We start from the raw sequence: 14,715 nt of genomic DNA, 5'->3' as shown, positions 1-14,715 counted from the left end.
ACAGCAAGCAATCCAATATAGGTTAAACAAGTTCAATTCTTCTAAACATATTTCCATATTTGTCATATGCTATGCAAAAAAACAAAAACAAACAAAAAAATCAGATCAAAAGAGGGGAAAAAAGCAAGGCAAACAATGTCAACAACAAAAGGCGAAAATATTATGCTTAGATCCACATTCAGTCTCCACAGTTCTCTCTGGGTGTAGATGGCATTTTCCATCACACCTCATTGTTGAAAAAAGCCAAGTCCATCATAGTTGATCATCCTATAATCATCTTGTTACCCGTGTACAATGTTCTCTTGGTTCTACTCACTTCATTCGGCATCAGTTCACATAAGTCTTTCCAGGCCTTTCTGAAATCAGCCTGCTCATTATTTCTTATAGAACAATAATATACCATTATCTTCATATACCATAACAGCCATTTCCCAATAGAGGGGCATTCACTCCAGAAACAAAAAGTTATCAGAGGAAGGATTTTCAAATAAAAAGAGAAGGACATTCTGATAATTCAAGACAATCTAACAGAAAACTAGAAGAAAATGGAATAATGTATTCCAAGCTCAGGATACAGCCCAGAGTGGCCTACTTTGCAAAGCTGAGTTTAACCATAAAGGAAAAAAGGTGAACATTAAATAAATAAGTTGTTTTAAACATTTTCAAAAAGAAAATTAGAACTAGAGATTATTTGCTTCTTAAAACACTCTTAACAGAAATGCAGATACAGTGAATAAATTCAGGAGCCATGGACAGCAACAGAGTTAACAACTGAGAGACCAGTAAGAGACTACTTCTCAAATCTATACAAGGAGATGAAGCTCAAGGGGGAGAGCTCTGGAGGAGTTAATAGTGAAAGTCCCTGAGATATGGTCTTAAGTGAACCAAGGTTCACTTGTGTGTTGTTTTTTTGATAGAACTACATTACAGATTGGGAGCACACACCAAAAAGAGTGAGGAAGATAGGCCGGGGGTCAAACTGAAGGCTAGCAAAGAGGGAATGGTCAAAGAGCTGACAGGGTAGTGGGTGAAGAGAGGGAAAGGGGATGAAAGGATTTCCTTGATGAATGCTCCTATGGGTGAAGATGAATGGAGATCTTAAGCCAAGTGTGTTCTAGGAGATTTGATGCTTCAAAGTTTACTCACCTTACCTCAGGAGAATAATTGGATCTCTTGAGGGGGGCCACTGAGGGACTGGAAGAGCATGAACCCAGGAAGGAGACTTTGAGGGAAAGTGGGGAAGAATAGTAATTGAAGAGGGTGCAGAGCAGTTGTGGGCCTCCTAATCAAGGAGGACGTGCCCATGACACCTGTAGTATCTAGCATTGTTTTAGGAGCAATACGGAAAAAGGAAAACTGGGGTTCAAGCTCTACAAAAGAAATGGCAGAAAACAATTATAGGGAAAAGCCTGTGATGGATTCATTGGAATTTTTGACTGCATCAAGAATATAGAAACTAAGCAAGTATGAATCAGGAGAATGGAGGCTTAAAATAGAGAGCATGAACAATGAAGACAGAGAGGCACATAAAAAAAAATTAAAATTAAATTTTAAAAAATCTAATGAAGAGAACTATAAGGATAAGAGAAAAAGGGAGAATCCATTTGGTGGAGAGAAAAGGAGGGGGGAAAATAATTTTATAACTGGATAAAAGCAAATGGGGGAAATGAACTAATAAGCAAAACCATAAATAAGGAATAACAAATGAGAGGAACAAGATCAGGGGTAAGGGTAGGAGAACCAGTGGGAATGGGATCAACTTAAAAAAAGATCTAGGTCAAGTAACTCAAGGATCACAGTATGGTGTTTACAGAGGAGGTGTTTTTTTTTTTTTAGGTTTTTTTTTAACCTTAAAAAAAAACTATTAGGAGAGGAAAATATAAAACTAACTTTTAATTTTAAAAAGGAGTAAATTGAAAAAACAACATATTAGATAAGAAAAAGCCTACAATCTAATAATGCTTACAAGAAATATATTTTAAAAAACAAAGAGACACAAAAAGCAGAAGCTGCCATTATGCTATCTGAACAAAGTAAAAAAAAATAACAAACTGAACTAAACAAATTGTGGGAGAAACTAAAGCTAAAAGATATCTTTCAAAAAGTCCACACATATACACCTCTCAGCATCACATGGAACTTTTACAAAAAACTGACCATTAGAAGCCAGAGATACTACAAAATATGTTAAAAAGACAAAATTAGTTATCATATCCTTTATAAATCATAACTCAAAAGCAGTAACTGGTCAAGAGACTACAAACACAGACCCAAATGGAAATCTAACAATAAATCTTAATAAGTGGGTCAAAAAACAAATCACAGAAAATACTAATTATGTAAAAGAAAATGACAAACATACCAAATTTTCCAGGGGATAGTTAAAATATTCTCAGGACTTAAATCTTAACATACATTAAAATCTTAACATAAAAATCTTAACATACATTAACAAAATAAAAATGAGGGAATTAATGAACTTGAATGTTCATTTTTTAAAATTAAAAAGTCAAAAGAAATGACCAGCAGGATGAATACAGAGAGGACTGGCGAGACTTACATGAACTGATGCTAAGTGAAATGAGCAGAACTAGGAGATCATTATACACTTCGACAACGATATTGTATGAGGACATATTTTGATGGAAGTGGATTTCTTTGACAAAGAGACTTAACTGAGTTTCAATTGATAAATGACGGACAAAAGCAGCTACACCCAAAGAAACAACACTGGGAAACGAATGTGAACTATCTGCATTTTTGTTTTTCTTCCCGGGTTATTTATACCTTCTGAATCCAATTCTCCCTATGCAACAAGAGAACTGTTCGGTTCTGCAAACATATATTGTATCTAGGATATACTGCAACATATCAAACATATAAAGGACTGCTTGCCATCTAGGGGAGGGGGTGGAGGGAGGGAGGGGAAAAAAATTGGAACAGAAACGAGTGCAAAGGATAATGTTGTAAAAAAAAAAAAAAATTACCCTGGCATGGATTCTGTCAATATAAAGTAATTATTAAATAAAAATTAAATTTAAAAAAAAGTCAAAAAGTAGATCTATATTAAGCACAGAAAAGAAAAGAAAAATCAGAGAGGAAATAAACTGGAAACAAACCATCCATAGAAAAATTACGATTAAAAGCTGGTTCTTTGAAAAGGCTAATATAGAATGGATAAATCCTTACCCTTATTTAAAAAGTAGAAAACAGAAAATCAAAAAGAAGATAGCAAATGGGCAAGGTAAAAACCACAACAAAACCAGAATAAAGAGAAAACTCAGAACATAGTATTCAGCTATCTGCTAACAAAACTGAGAAAACAAAAGAAATAAAGTTATAACTTTAAAAATATAAAAATACCTAAATTATCCAAAAATCAGACAGAGATCAGAGATCTTAAATGTCAGAAAAGGAACTATATTTAGCTATAAAGGAATTATCAGAGAAAAACTCCTGGATTCACTGGCAAATTCTATCCAAACTTTTAAAGAACAATTAGTACTCATATTTCACAAATTATTCTCAAAAATTAAGAATTTTTTGGAGACATATATACCCGTGTTTCCCCGATAATAAGACTTATCTCGAAAATAAGCCCTCCCCTTACTGTGTAAGATTCCTCTAAAATATGTCCTCCCCCGAAAATAAGCCCTATTGTGATTGCTGCTGTAGTGAAGGTGATCCCCTGCGCTACACGCTACATTATGGTACCCTCTGTATGCACCGTCCTCCCCTCTCCCCCACCCCCGGTGGGGCCTAGAGTCAAGAAAACCTGAGTTCAAATCCAGCTTCAGACACACTAGTTGTGTGAACTGGCCAAGTCACTTAACCCTGTTTGTCTCAGTTTTCTCATCTGTAAAAGGAGCTGGAAAAAATGGCAAATCACTCCAGTATCTTTGCCAATAAAACCCCAATGGGGTCACAAGAAGTCAGATATGACTTACAAAAATTACAAGGGAAATAGATCAGATAACTCTCACATGTATAGGAGATGGATTCTTAAGCAAACAAAAGGTAAAAGCAATTACAAAAAATTAAATAGCTCTGACCTGATGAAACTGAAAAGCTTTTGCACAAATAAAACTGAACCACCAAGAATAAGAAGTGGTTGAAGTGTATTTTTTTAAAAAAAACTATCAAATTTCTTTGATAAGCATGTTATTTAAGATATAAATGACAAATATTTAAGACTAACTTCTATTCTCCATTAAGTGTCAAAGGAACAACCAGTTCTCAAAAACAAAACAAAACAAAAAACACTGAAATATAACCACATGTAAGAATGCTTCAAGTCATTAATAATATGAGAAATGAAAACCAAAGCATCCTTAAGGTTTCACATATCATTATGTGATTAATTACTGTGCTGAATATTGAATACTGAAATAATGTGCTGAAAATTAGCAAAATGACAAAAGATGGCTACAACCAATGATGGAAGAGTTATAAAATGACAGGTCCACTAATACACTGTTGATGGAGTTGTAAAATGGTGAAATGGTATTTTGGAAAGCAATTGGAAAGAAACCAAAGACTTCATTATTAGGCTTATACCCCAAGGAAGACATAACAAAACACCTATATAACCAAATATTTTTGGCAGCACTTTTGGTAACCGCAAAGAACTAAAAATAAAGCAGCTATCCATCAACTGTCTAAATAAATTGTGGTACATGAATGTAACAGAATATCACTATGCTACAAATGTGTGCATACAAGAGAAGAATGGAAATTATTTGTCAATTCATGCACAGTGAAGTGAGCAGTCAAGGAAAAAAATATAAAATGGAAATGGAAATGGTAAATGGAAAGACCATCACACCAAAAAAATAAAAAATTAATGCAACAAAAATTATAATGATCAAGCAGGATTCAAGAGTTATGAAAGACCATCCTCAATCTATCCTTTTGTGAGGTAGAAAATCCACGAATGTTGCATATTACACATGTTTTCTGACTTTTTCAATGTACTGAATCAGTTGTATGGAATTTTTTCCCCTAAAATTCCTAAAATTTCCTAAAAAAAATACTAGTTATATATGGAATGACTCTGTGGGAAGTGAGACGAAATGACAAAAAAGAAAATATCAATAAAATTGATTTTAAAAAAGAAATGAAAACAATTAAGCCATGAAAAATAGTGGGACTGAACTTGAAACCATATTAGTTGTGTAGCATGGACTATCAGGGTACTGTGCTTTAATACCAAGCTTGTAACACAGCTTTTGCTTTACATAAATTCACATTACAAAAATTTGAATTCTGAAAGAAATTCACATTCAATTGTGATTCCAATCTACATTCATGTTAACTTTACTGTATTGTACTATGCTCTCTTTATTCCTCTTCCTGGCTAAACAATCAGTGGTCTCCCTTTCTCCTTGATCAAAATAAAACCCTAAAAAATCTCCCTCCAAGTGAAAGCAGAGGGACTCATAGAAAGACAGCCACCAGGATTAGGGATTTGGCTTAAGACCTTTGCTCCTCTGCACTCTACTCTCTGCCCATGTGTCCACATTCTTGTCTGACCACAGCTTCTCCTGCATACTGCCTTATCTTTTCTGGGTCCACATCATACTTGCACTTGTCTGTCCTGTGTGGTGTTCTTGGTTCTGGTCAGGTCCCCATATGTTCCTCTTGCTCTTGTTTCTCTGTCCCTGGCCCCAAATGTCCTTGAACTATATATTAGCCTCCTCTATACCTTCTTCTTCATGTTTCCAGGCAAATTTTCATTATGTTTCCGTAGAGGTTTAATGGAATGTTCACTCATGTGAAAGCAAGAACCATCTGCACTTACTACTTGGATACTTCCAAAGAGTCTTGTTTTCAGTGTGGGTAGTACTCCTCTCACCAATGCAGATTACGATTCTTTCTCATCTTGACTACTACTGTGGCCAAAAAAAAAAAAATCACCTGGTGGCCAACCTTGTCATGATGAGCCTTTCTGAACTTAGCTAGGCTAAGTTCTTAAGACAACAGATATACAGGCCCTTGAAAGAGTTTACTATCTCCTGGCATTTATCCTGGCAGTCACAGTCACTTCTATACATGTTAGGGCACGAAAGAAAGATTTTAAAGGAAGATCTTTTAATAAACATGACCTTAAGAATTAGCACTGAAATTTCAGTAAAGATTAATTTGAATGAAAAATTTGATCAGAAATGGGACAGGAGGTCCCATGCAAAATGAATAAATACTGCTAGTGCTAAAACTTCTAGATGGGCAGAAAAATAAAGACTCAATTAGCTCACTGAACACTTTATTCCTTATCAATAATTCATAGAGTATTAATTTCCCTAAATGTCTTTCAATAATAAAAAAACAAAAAAAATCTATATTCCAAAATTAACAACCAATAAATATTTATTGAATGCCTACAATGTGGTTCAAACCTAATTTACTCCCATCAAAAATAATTTCTTACCATCTGGTCAGCAAGTAGCAGGACAGTTTTCAGACTGAATTTTCTTGAGCAGAAATTGAAGAGATCTTCAAGGCTTGGTCCCAAAAGCTCCATCACCATGACATTATAGTCCCCTTCTGCCCCACACCATTTAATTGTAGGAATGCCCACTGAAAGAAACAAATTTCAATAGATATGGATTATCTAATTTGTCAAGTGAACTTCTTATACTAAAGAAGTAAGAAGATAGAGAGAGAAGAATTATATGACAAGAAAAATGTATGTCACTGTTCTCTGGTGCTTAAGTCTTAACTGTTAATGTGGTGTATATAACAGAATTACAGGCTGCAAGATATAGAAGGGACTTCAGAAGTCGTTATCTCCTGCTGAATTCCCTCAACAATATCCCTAATAAGTAATCAATCTTTGCTTGAACACAGGGAATCCATTACTTAAGGTAACAGTGAATTTTACTTTTATAGATCTTTTGTAAGGTGGTTCTTTATGTTTAACTGCTACTTGGTAACTTCCATTCACTGGTCCTAGTGTTGATTAACCAAAGGGAAAAAAAAAATCCCCCTATTACAAGTATTTAAAGGCTATTATTAGCACCTTCTCTTCCTCATTCTAACCTTATTCCTTCTCTTCTTCATGCCCAAAACCACAATTTTATTACCTATCCCAACACGTTTGAGACTTCTCTCAATTTGTTATTTATTTCCCTATATACTCCAGAAGAGATCTGCTCAGTATAAAGTATATGGTGGGGTTACAACCTGGACTCAATTCTTTTAATTTAATTTTTTGATTGCTTCAACATACTGTTGATTCAAACTGAGCTTGAAAGTTCAACTTTTAATTCCTCTCCCACCCTCCAATAAAATGCTGCTTAGGTTATCTTTTCCTATCCTATTGTTGACATTTCTGAATTACTGGTAGGACTTTACAAATTTATCCCTTTTTTATTTTTAAGATTACATCTGACCAGAATTTTTTAGCTCCTGATTGTCACCCAACTAAGTACTTAGTTAATATTAGTATTTTGTCATCTCCAGTCTTAACAAGCATGCCATCAAAATCTTCATGCAAGTGTTGAAAACAGAGCTTAAACTAAATCACCAGAATACACTGCCAGTAATAGTCTTCCAGGAAGACTTGGATCTGCTGGTTAACTTTCTCTGGGTACAGGAATTCTAATAATTATGAATCTGCCTAATTGTACTATCACACAATGCCCAGCCCCCACCTAGCATGTCCAGAAGAATCTCAATTAAATGCCATGCTGAAGTCTACATTAACTATACTACAACAGTCCCAAGATATCTATAAAGTGCTTAGGCAGTGTATTAGACACCTAATAAATTTTCTTCCTGTTCTACCACTCTATTATACCTGTCAATTTATTTCCAAAATCCTTTAAAGACTTATGATAGTTCAGCTATTCTATTTACAAGCTTTTTTTTTCAGTACACATGCTTATTAAAAATTTATCCTACCCTAGGTAATTTTGAAACTTAGCATTCCCAAATTCTAAACATCTCTTTACCTGAAAATTTTAACAGCTTCAATTCCCTCTCAATCAAATCTTTTCTACCCTTTCCAGCCTGAAGATCTTGCTTCTGTTTCTGTCATACTTCTCCATATGCTCAAAATAAGGTTTACCTTGAAATAACAAAAAAACTTAAAAATCAAAATATGCTTTTTATCAAGTTTCACGTTATTATGGTACATTGAAAATCACAAGTTGTTGCCTTTCTGCCATTCTTAGAGCTATAATGCCATCTTTTTTGTAGTCTTCTTTGAGTACCTTCTACTGATTCTATCTTCCTTTTTGACTCTGAAACCATTAGAGTATTAAAAGCCATATCAATCTCTTTTGATGTCTTCTTAATTTCTTCACTAGAATTTGATTTTGAAACATTCATCTGTTTGGATCTAGCTTCCCTTTTACACTCTTAAGCCATACTTCTGTAGATTTTGAAATCACTTTTTACTAAGTCAAAGGCTATGTCATGACCATAATACTCAATTTCCTTTCTTGGGCTAATAATTGTCATTTTATCTTATAGCTCCCACTTCTTCCTGCTTGGTCAGAACTGGATCAAAGTTTTTCTGCCATATCTACCATCTAAAAGGTAAAAGTGTCAGTAAGTCAAGTATTTGGCTTTTGTGCTACTTGTAGCGGAGTAAGATTTTCAGGAGATGGTCTTTCATCATGTATATGAACTAATTCTGTGATTTGTATCAAAAAACTGTCTTCTAGCTGTGTGGTTCATATATTATTTCCTACAATGAAATAAATTTGTTTGTTCTTTTATGTTCAGCCACACATTCTCTACCATGATTCTCCCACTTAGCTTAACAGATTTTCTTGAAAGTTACTGATATACTACTGTATTTATTTTGAATAAAACATCCTTCCACTGATATACCAAAGTTATAAGCATTGTATTCCCAAGTCTTAGTGACATTACTGAGTTGAATCTGAAATTAAAATCTCAAGCATTATTGTTTATGACCCATATTCAATGTATGTATGTATGTAAAATGTAAATGTAAAAACAGCAAGTCTCTCCTTCCCAAAACCCCCATTATTAGTCTTATCTCTAAACTAACAGGCAACTCATCTACCCCATCTTTTTCTCCCTTTCCCCCTTTTTCAAACCTTGGTTGAGTCTCTTGATCTAACTGGGGAGTCTCTTCCTAGTTTTTATGGAATCTAATGTCTCTATCCAAGAATTTATCTTTATAATCCTGAATCTTATATCAATACCATATACTTTCAGTTAGTTGTTCTTTTTCCAAATGTCCTTTTCTCTTCCAAAGTCATAAAGAAGTCACATGTGTACAGGCCCTCAAGGCTTTAGTTTGCTACCCAGGTCACTTGAGAACTCCTAGAAATACTGCAGAGATGTAAGTGTAGTGGCCTCATAATGTAGTAGTTAAAAAGACCTAGAATCAATTGCCTGAACACAGACCATGCAACTCTGGGCAAGACACTTAAAACTCTGGGCCTTAGTTTCCTCCCATGTAAAATGAAGAAATAAAATACAATTACTACTTTTTAGGTTTCTATGATCTGTAGTATAAACAATAAAAGTCACAGGCATTGGGGGGGGGGGAAGCTAAGATTGACATAGCTAGAGAAAGCGATGAGATCTGACTTGGGTCTTAAAAAGAATGGAGATGGCTTGGATAATCAGAAAGAAAGGATGGGAATGAATAATGACAGGAGAGCTTAGGGAGAACAGAATTTCTAAGGGAAAGAGAGGGTGCAAAATGAAAAAGATGGCAAGAGTTAAAGTTCATCACATTGTGAGCAAAGAAAAGGACTTGAATTCCAGATTTAATATGATTTAAAAGAAAAAGACTAAGATCACTAGATGTTAAGCAGGAATGAGTTATGATGAAAATGTTAATTTCAGAAGAATAATTTAGCTGTGGTAAAAGTAGGGAAAGATGGGAGGTAAGACACCAGTTAGGGATCAGAATAGTTCATACCTCAAAGGTCAAGGACCTAGCAGCATAAAATGATATAAATATCAACTAAAAGAATGGGCCAAATGAGATTCTGAAAAAAGGAAAAAAGGAAAATAAAGGGAAAGGAAGAGCAGACGACACCAAGGTTTCAGATCAAGGAGAGTAGGAAAATTATTATGAAAGCAAGACATAGCTAGGCTCTGTTCAGTTTTTATTTGTGCATAAGTAATGGCAAAACACACAAAAGGAAATATAGAATCAGAGAAAGAAGGAACCCTAAGTTATCTAAATTGAATTCCAACTTAAGGAATAATGATGCTGAAAACAGTTAAGCAAAGACTGCATGACAATTTGTTTCCTTGTTGATCAATTTGAAGGTCTTTATATGGAACCCAAATCTGTCCCCTGTAACATCTACTCATTAGCCCTGGCCCTGACCCCTGGGGAAAAAAAAAAGCCCTACAAATCTAATCCTTGGTAGCCCTTCAAATATTTGAAGACAACTCTCCGAATTGCTAAATCTTGTGTTCTTTTTAGGATTCATTCCCCTTGACCTTTGACTTTTCCCTCACCCAATTAAATGTGAAATATTGTCTCTCTTTACCACTACAGTCAGTTAGTTAATAAACGTTTAAGTGTTTACAGCATACCAGGCACAGTCCCCTAAATACCAGTGATACAAAATGAGACAAAAGACAGTTCTTATCTTGTTGTCTCTCACACAGACGATAAATAAGTAAATACGTATGTACAAACTTAAAATATGGGATAAATAGGAAATAATTAAAAAGGCATTAGAATTAAGGATTGAGAAAGGTTTCCTATAAAAGATAGGATTTTAAGAGACTTAAAGGAAACGACGGAGGTCAGTAATCAGAGAGAAAGAGAGTAATCATGGGGGACAGTTACAGAAATGCCCAGAGACACGAGATTAACAAAGTGTTTGTGGAAGGAGGCTTCTGTCACTGGCTCAAAGTGTCTAAGATATAAATACTGGAATGGTAAAAGGATGGGGGTTAGCTTATGTAAGGGTTATTTGTGTATTTGATCCTGGAAGAAATAGGAAGCTATTGCAGTTAAGTGAGTGGGTGTGTGTGGATGTGACATGATCAGACTTGTGCTTTAGGAAAATCCCTTTAGTAGCTAAATTGAAGATAAATTATAGTGGGGAGGCTATTACAGTAGACGAGGTGTGAGGGAAGCCTGCACCAGAGATGGCAGTGTCAGGAAACAGGGGCCTGTTGGAGAGATGATGCAAAATGTACAATGAACAGATCTTGGTAACAGATTGTCCATTCGGGGTTGGAAGAGGGAAAGAGTTTAGAGGATGACATCTAAGTTGCAAGCCTGAGGGACTGACTGGTAGGGAGGGCTGCACTACTTTAGTTCAGGTCCTCATTGTGTCTAGACCATTGGTTCAGCCTCTTTAACTGGTCTCCCTAGTTAATGCCTGCCTTCTCTAATCCATCATTCCTGCTACTAAGGTCAAATGTCAGATATGGCTACTACTGTTTTAACTAGTTTTCTTTTTTTCTTTCATTTATATAAAGGGAAGCTTAAGGGTTTGGGTGAAGGAGGGGCAAGAATACCAAGAAGTGACTCAAGGTAAAAACAAAAGGGGACTAATAGAAACTTCAGCTTACTCTATATGTGTAATTCAACCCAGCTATTCTTTAACCAGGGGTCCTCAAACTTTTTAAATAGGGGCCAAGTTCGCTGTCCCTCAGACTATTGGAGGGCCGGACTATAGTAAAAAACAAAGTCTTTGTTTTGTGGGCCTTTAAATAAACTTCATAGCCCTGGGTGAGGGGGATAAATGTCCTCAGCTGCCGCATCTGGCCCGCGGGCCATAGTTTGAGGATCCCTGCTTTAAACTATCCAGTCTCTTCATCTTTGTGCAATCACATATGAGCCATCTTTTGTCCAGAATGTACTCCCCTTCATGTTTCTGTCTTTCAGAATTATCTCCTTTCCTCTTTATCTTTCCCCACCCAACCTGACCCCAAACGTTCTCTCTTCTAATCTGCCTGGACCATTTTCTTAGTTCCCATTATTTCCTACATTGTGTTATAGTTATCTGATTTCATGTCAACCCACTCTTAGAATATAAATTCACTAAAGTAAGAGCTGTGAAATTGATATCCTCACTTATCCAGCATTAGTATTAAATGATAATTTAATAAATGCTAAGGTCAAATAAATGTAATGGGGAGAAATTGAAAACAAGACTAAAAATTCAACAAAATTATAGCCTGATTTAACAGGATCTTTTAGTGTTATTAAAAATTATGGTATGATAGGAAATACAAAATAATCAGAAAATCAGAAGAGAACTAAACACAGAAAATAAAATATTTTCTTCAAACATATATAAATTATGCAAAAGGAAAGGTAGAATGGAAGGGAACATAAAATAAAAATTTGTTAATTTTTTTAAAAAGTCATTTTTTTCTCCCCTTGGGTCAACAACAATAACAAAAAAACCACACACACACACAAAAACACAAAAAAGACAAACATCACCCTTACAAATCCTGTCATGAATTCAAACTATCAATAAATCAAAACTTTTGCATAGCTCCAAAGCTTCACTTTTCCAAGTTTTCCCAACACCATTTCCTAATATATTCAATTTAGCCTCTATAATTCAATCATATAGAACTATGTTATATATGGCACACACTACTCATTTTCTGATACCCCAAATGCTTTCCCTTGCATCTCACTGCTGATTTCCCCTTCTTTCATTCATGGTGTAGCTCAAAAAGGGTACCTGACCTAGAAAGTATTCTCTTTGATTAATTCCCACTTCTCTTAATACTTTGTAAACTGTACTTCTCAGCATCCATGTATTTACATCTTCATTCTTGTATACTCTGCTATGTTGTTTTCTCATTTTTTTTTCATGCTTTTTCCTAAGTTACATGTTTTATTGTCCCAGTTAAAACTTGCATTTGAAGCCATAATGGTGTATACTCCCTCTAAGTTTTATATTTGGTCTTTGATCTTACATATGCTCTACATACATACTTCTCTAGATGAATTCATTTAGTTTCAGTTTTACTTTGAAAAACATTCATTTATGTGTTATATTAAATTCCACTGAAATTAGTCCTCAAAAACATGTCATCTTTACCTGTAAAATCCAATCCAACTCTAATTTGTGGTGTACCTATTTTGGGTTCAAGAATTTGTTAAGTTCTATAAAGGATGTAAAAGTAGTGTAAGTCTCATGAGCTTCTATTATAGTTAGGTAGACAAGACTATATACATGAAAAATGGAAAAAAACACAAGATAGGACATAATTTATTGCCAGAATGAATGGTAAAGATAAATGTTTGTAAAAAGTTCAATAAGAAATTCAGGTGGATAGAAAAAAAACCCAAAAACCCCAAAAAAGCTTATTTTATTGGAAAAAAAGAAAATTTTGCTAGGCCAGCTGCAGGTATACCCCTAGACTAGAAATCCCAAAGTAATTCTGGCTCTGGCATTCTTCAAAAGTAGTTATAAGGCCTCACAAAAATCTCTGTACCTGTTCTGAAAAGACAGGGATAACAAGTACCTATATTTCATAGCAAATGCCTATGAAAATACACATATAAAAATCATTTGTAAATAATAAATACTATCTGTATTTGTAATGATTTATATAGCACACTGAAGTTGAAAAAGCACATTACATATCTCATTTGAATTGCCCTTAATAACCCAATGATTTAAGTACCAAAAAGGCTGTGCTTGTTTTACAAATGATGAAACAGTTTTAGAGAAGTTACATAATTTTGGTAACATGGCCAAAAAGGAAGAGGAATCTAAATCTTTATCTTCCCGATTCAGGACACTCTAGTGTAGTGAGGAGATACATGTGACTGGATTGGAAGAATGGAGCTGGATTATACAAAATTTAGTAATTTGAGCAAAAGAGGTTCACATAATTCAATGGTGAGTATATGTAGGTTTTCAAACAGGAAAGCAATACAACACAAATGGTTTCTTGAAAAATTAATTTGGCAGAGCAGCTAGGTGGCGCAGTGGATAGAGCACCAGTCACAAACTCAGGAAGACCCGAGTTCAAATGTGATCTCAAGACACTTAAACCTTCTTAGTTGTATGACCCTGGGCAAGTCACTTAATCCCAATTGTCTCAGGAAAAAAAAATTAATCTGGCAACAAAATGATCTATAATAGAATGAGTACTAGAGTCATGTAGACCAAATGAAAGACAACTTGTTTGGATAGTGTAGGATTATGGAGATGGATATAAGTAAATTTTTACTGGAAAAAAATAACCATAACTAGAGCTAGATATGCAAAAGATAAAAGAAAGAAGTAAAAGGTGATTTTCAAGATCAAGTCAATTACTGCCTACATATAATATGGCAGATGATTTCTATCATACTGTTTAAAAATCAGTCCAGATGACCTTAGACAAAGTAAAAACACAATTAAATATTATATGCCTTATATTTCAAAATGAAGTCATCTAGGTATCCAAGGAAGAGCTAGTGGAATCCTTTCTCTGAAGACAGAGTGAGATAAAGATTAAATTTTTTTGTATTTTTGTATCACGAATGCCTTACGAAGTCTGGTAGAGTTTCTGTATAAACCCCCTCTCAAAATAATGCTTATAAATACATAAAAATAAAGAATTACAAGAATTATATCAAAATATAATTCTTGAAATATTTTTTAAAAACTTAGCAGACAAACTAGTATGACAGAAACTAGGCACTGATCCACACCTAACACCGTATACCAAGATTAGTTCTAAACAAAGAATGATATTATAAACAAATTAGAAGAACATAGGATAGTTTGCTTCTCAGAT

At 34.6% G+C, this 14,715-nt stretch overlaps 1 protein-coding gene across 6 annotated transcripts in view; it reads right to left on the bottom strand.

Moving 5' to 3' along the window:
* CSNK1D (casein kinase 1 delta) overlaps positions 1-14,715 on the bottom strand; it is a 66,196-nt gene that overhangs the window by 32,922 nt on the left and 18,559 nt on the right. For all 6 annotated transcript variants that reach the window (XR_007953367.1, XM_051995310.1, XM_051995309.1 and 3 more), the window contains exon 3: positions 6,428-6,576. Coding sequence is in view for 5 of the 6 variants with exons in the window: in XM_051995310.1 (XP_051851270.1) it covers positions 6,428-6,576 (149 nt within the window). In the remaining variant the exon portion in view is untranslated. The remainder of the gene's footprint in view (positions 1-6,427; positions 6,577-14,715) is intronic.

The sequence above is a fragment of the Antechinus flavipes genome, chromosome 4, assembly GCF_016432865.1.
Source record: "Antechinus flavipes isolate AdamAnt ecotype Samford, QLD, Australia chromosome 4, AdamAnt_v2, whole genome shotgun sequence".
Taxonomy (NCBI): domain Eukaryota; kingdom Metazoa; phylum Chordata; class Mammalia; order Dasyuromorphia; family Dasyuridae; genus Antechinus; species Antechinus flavipes.
This window is presented reverse-complemented; position numbering and strand designations above follow the sequence as displayed.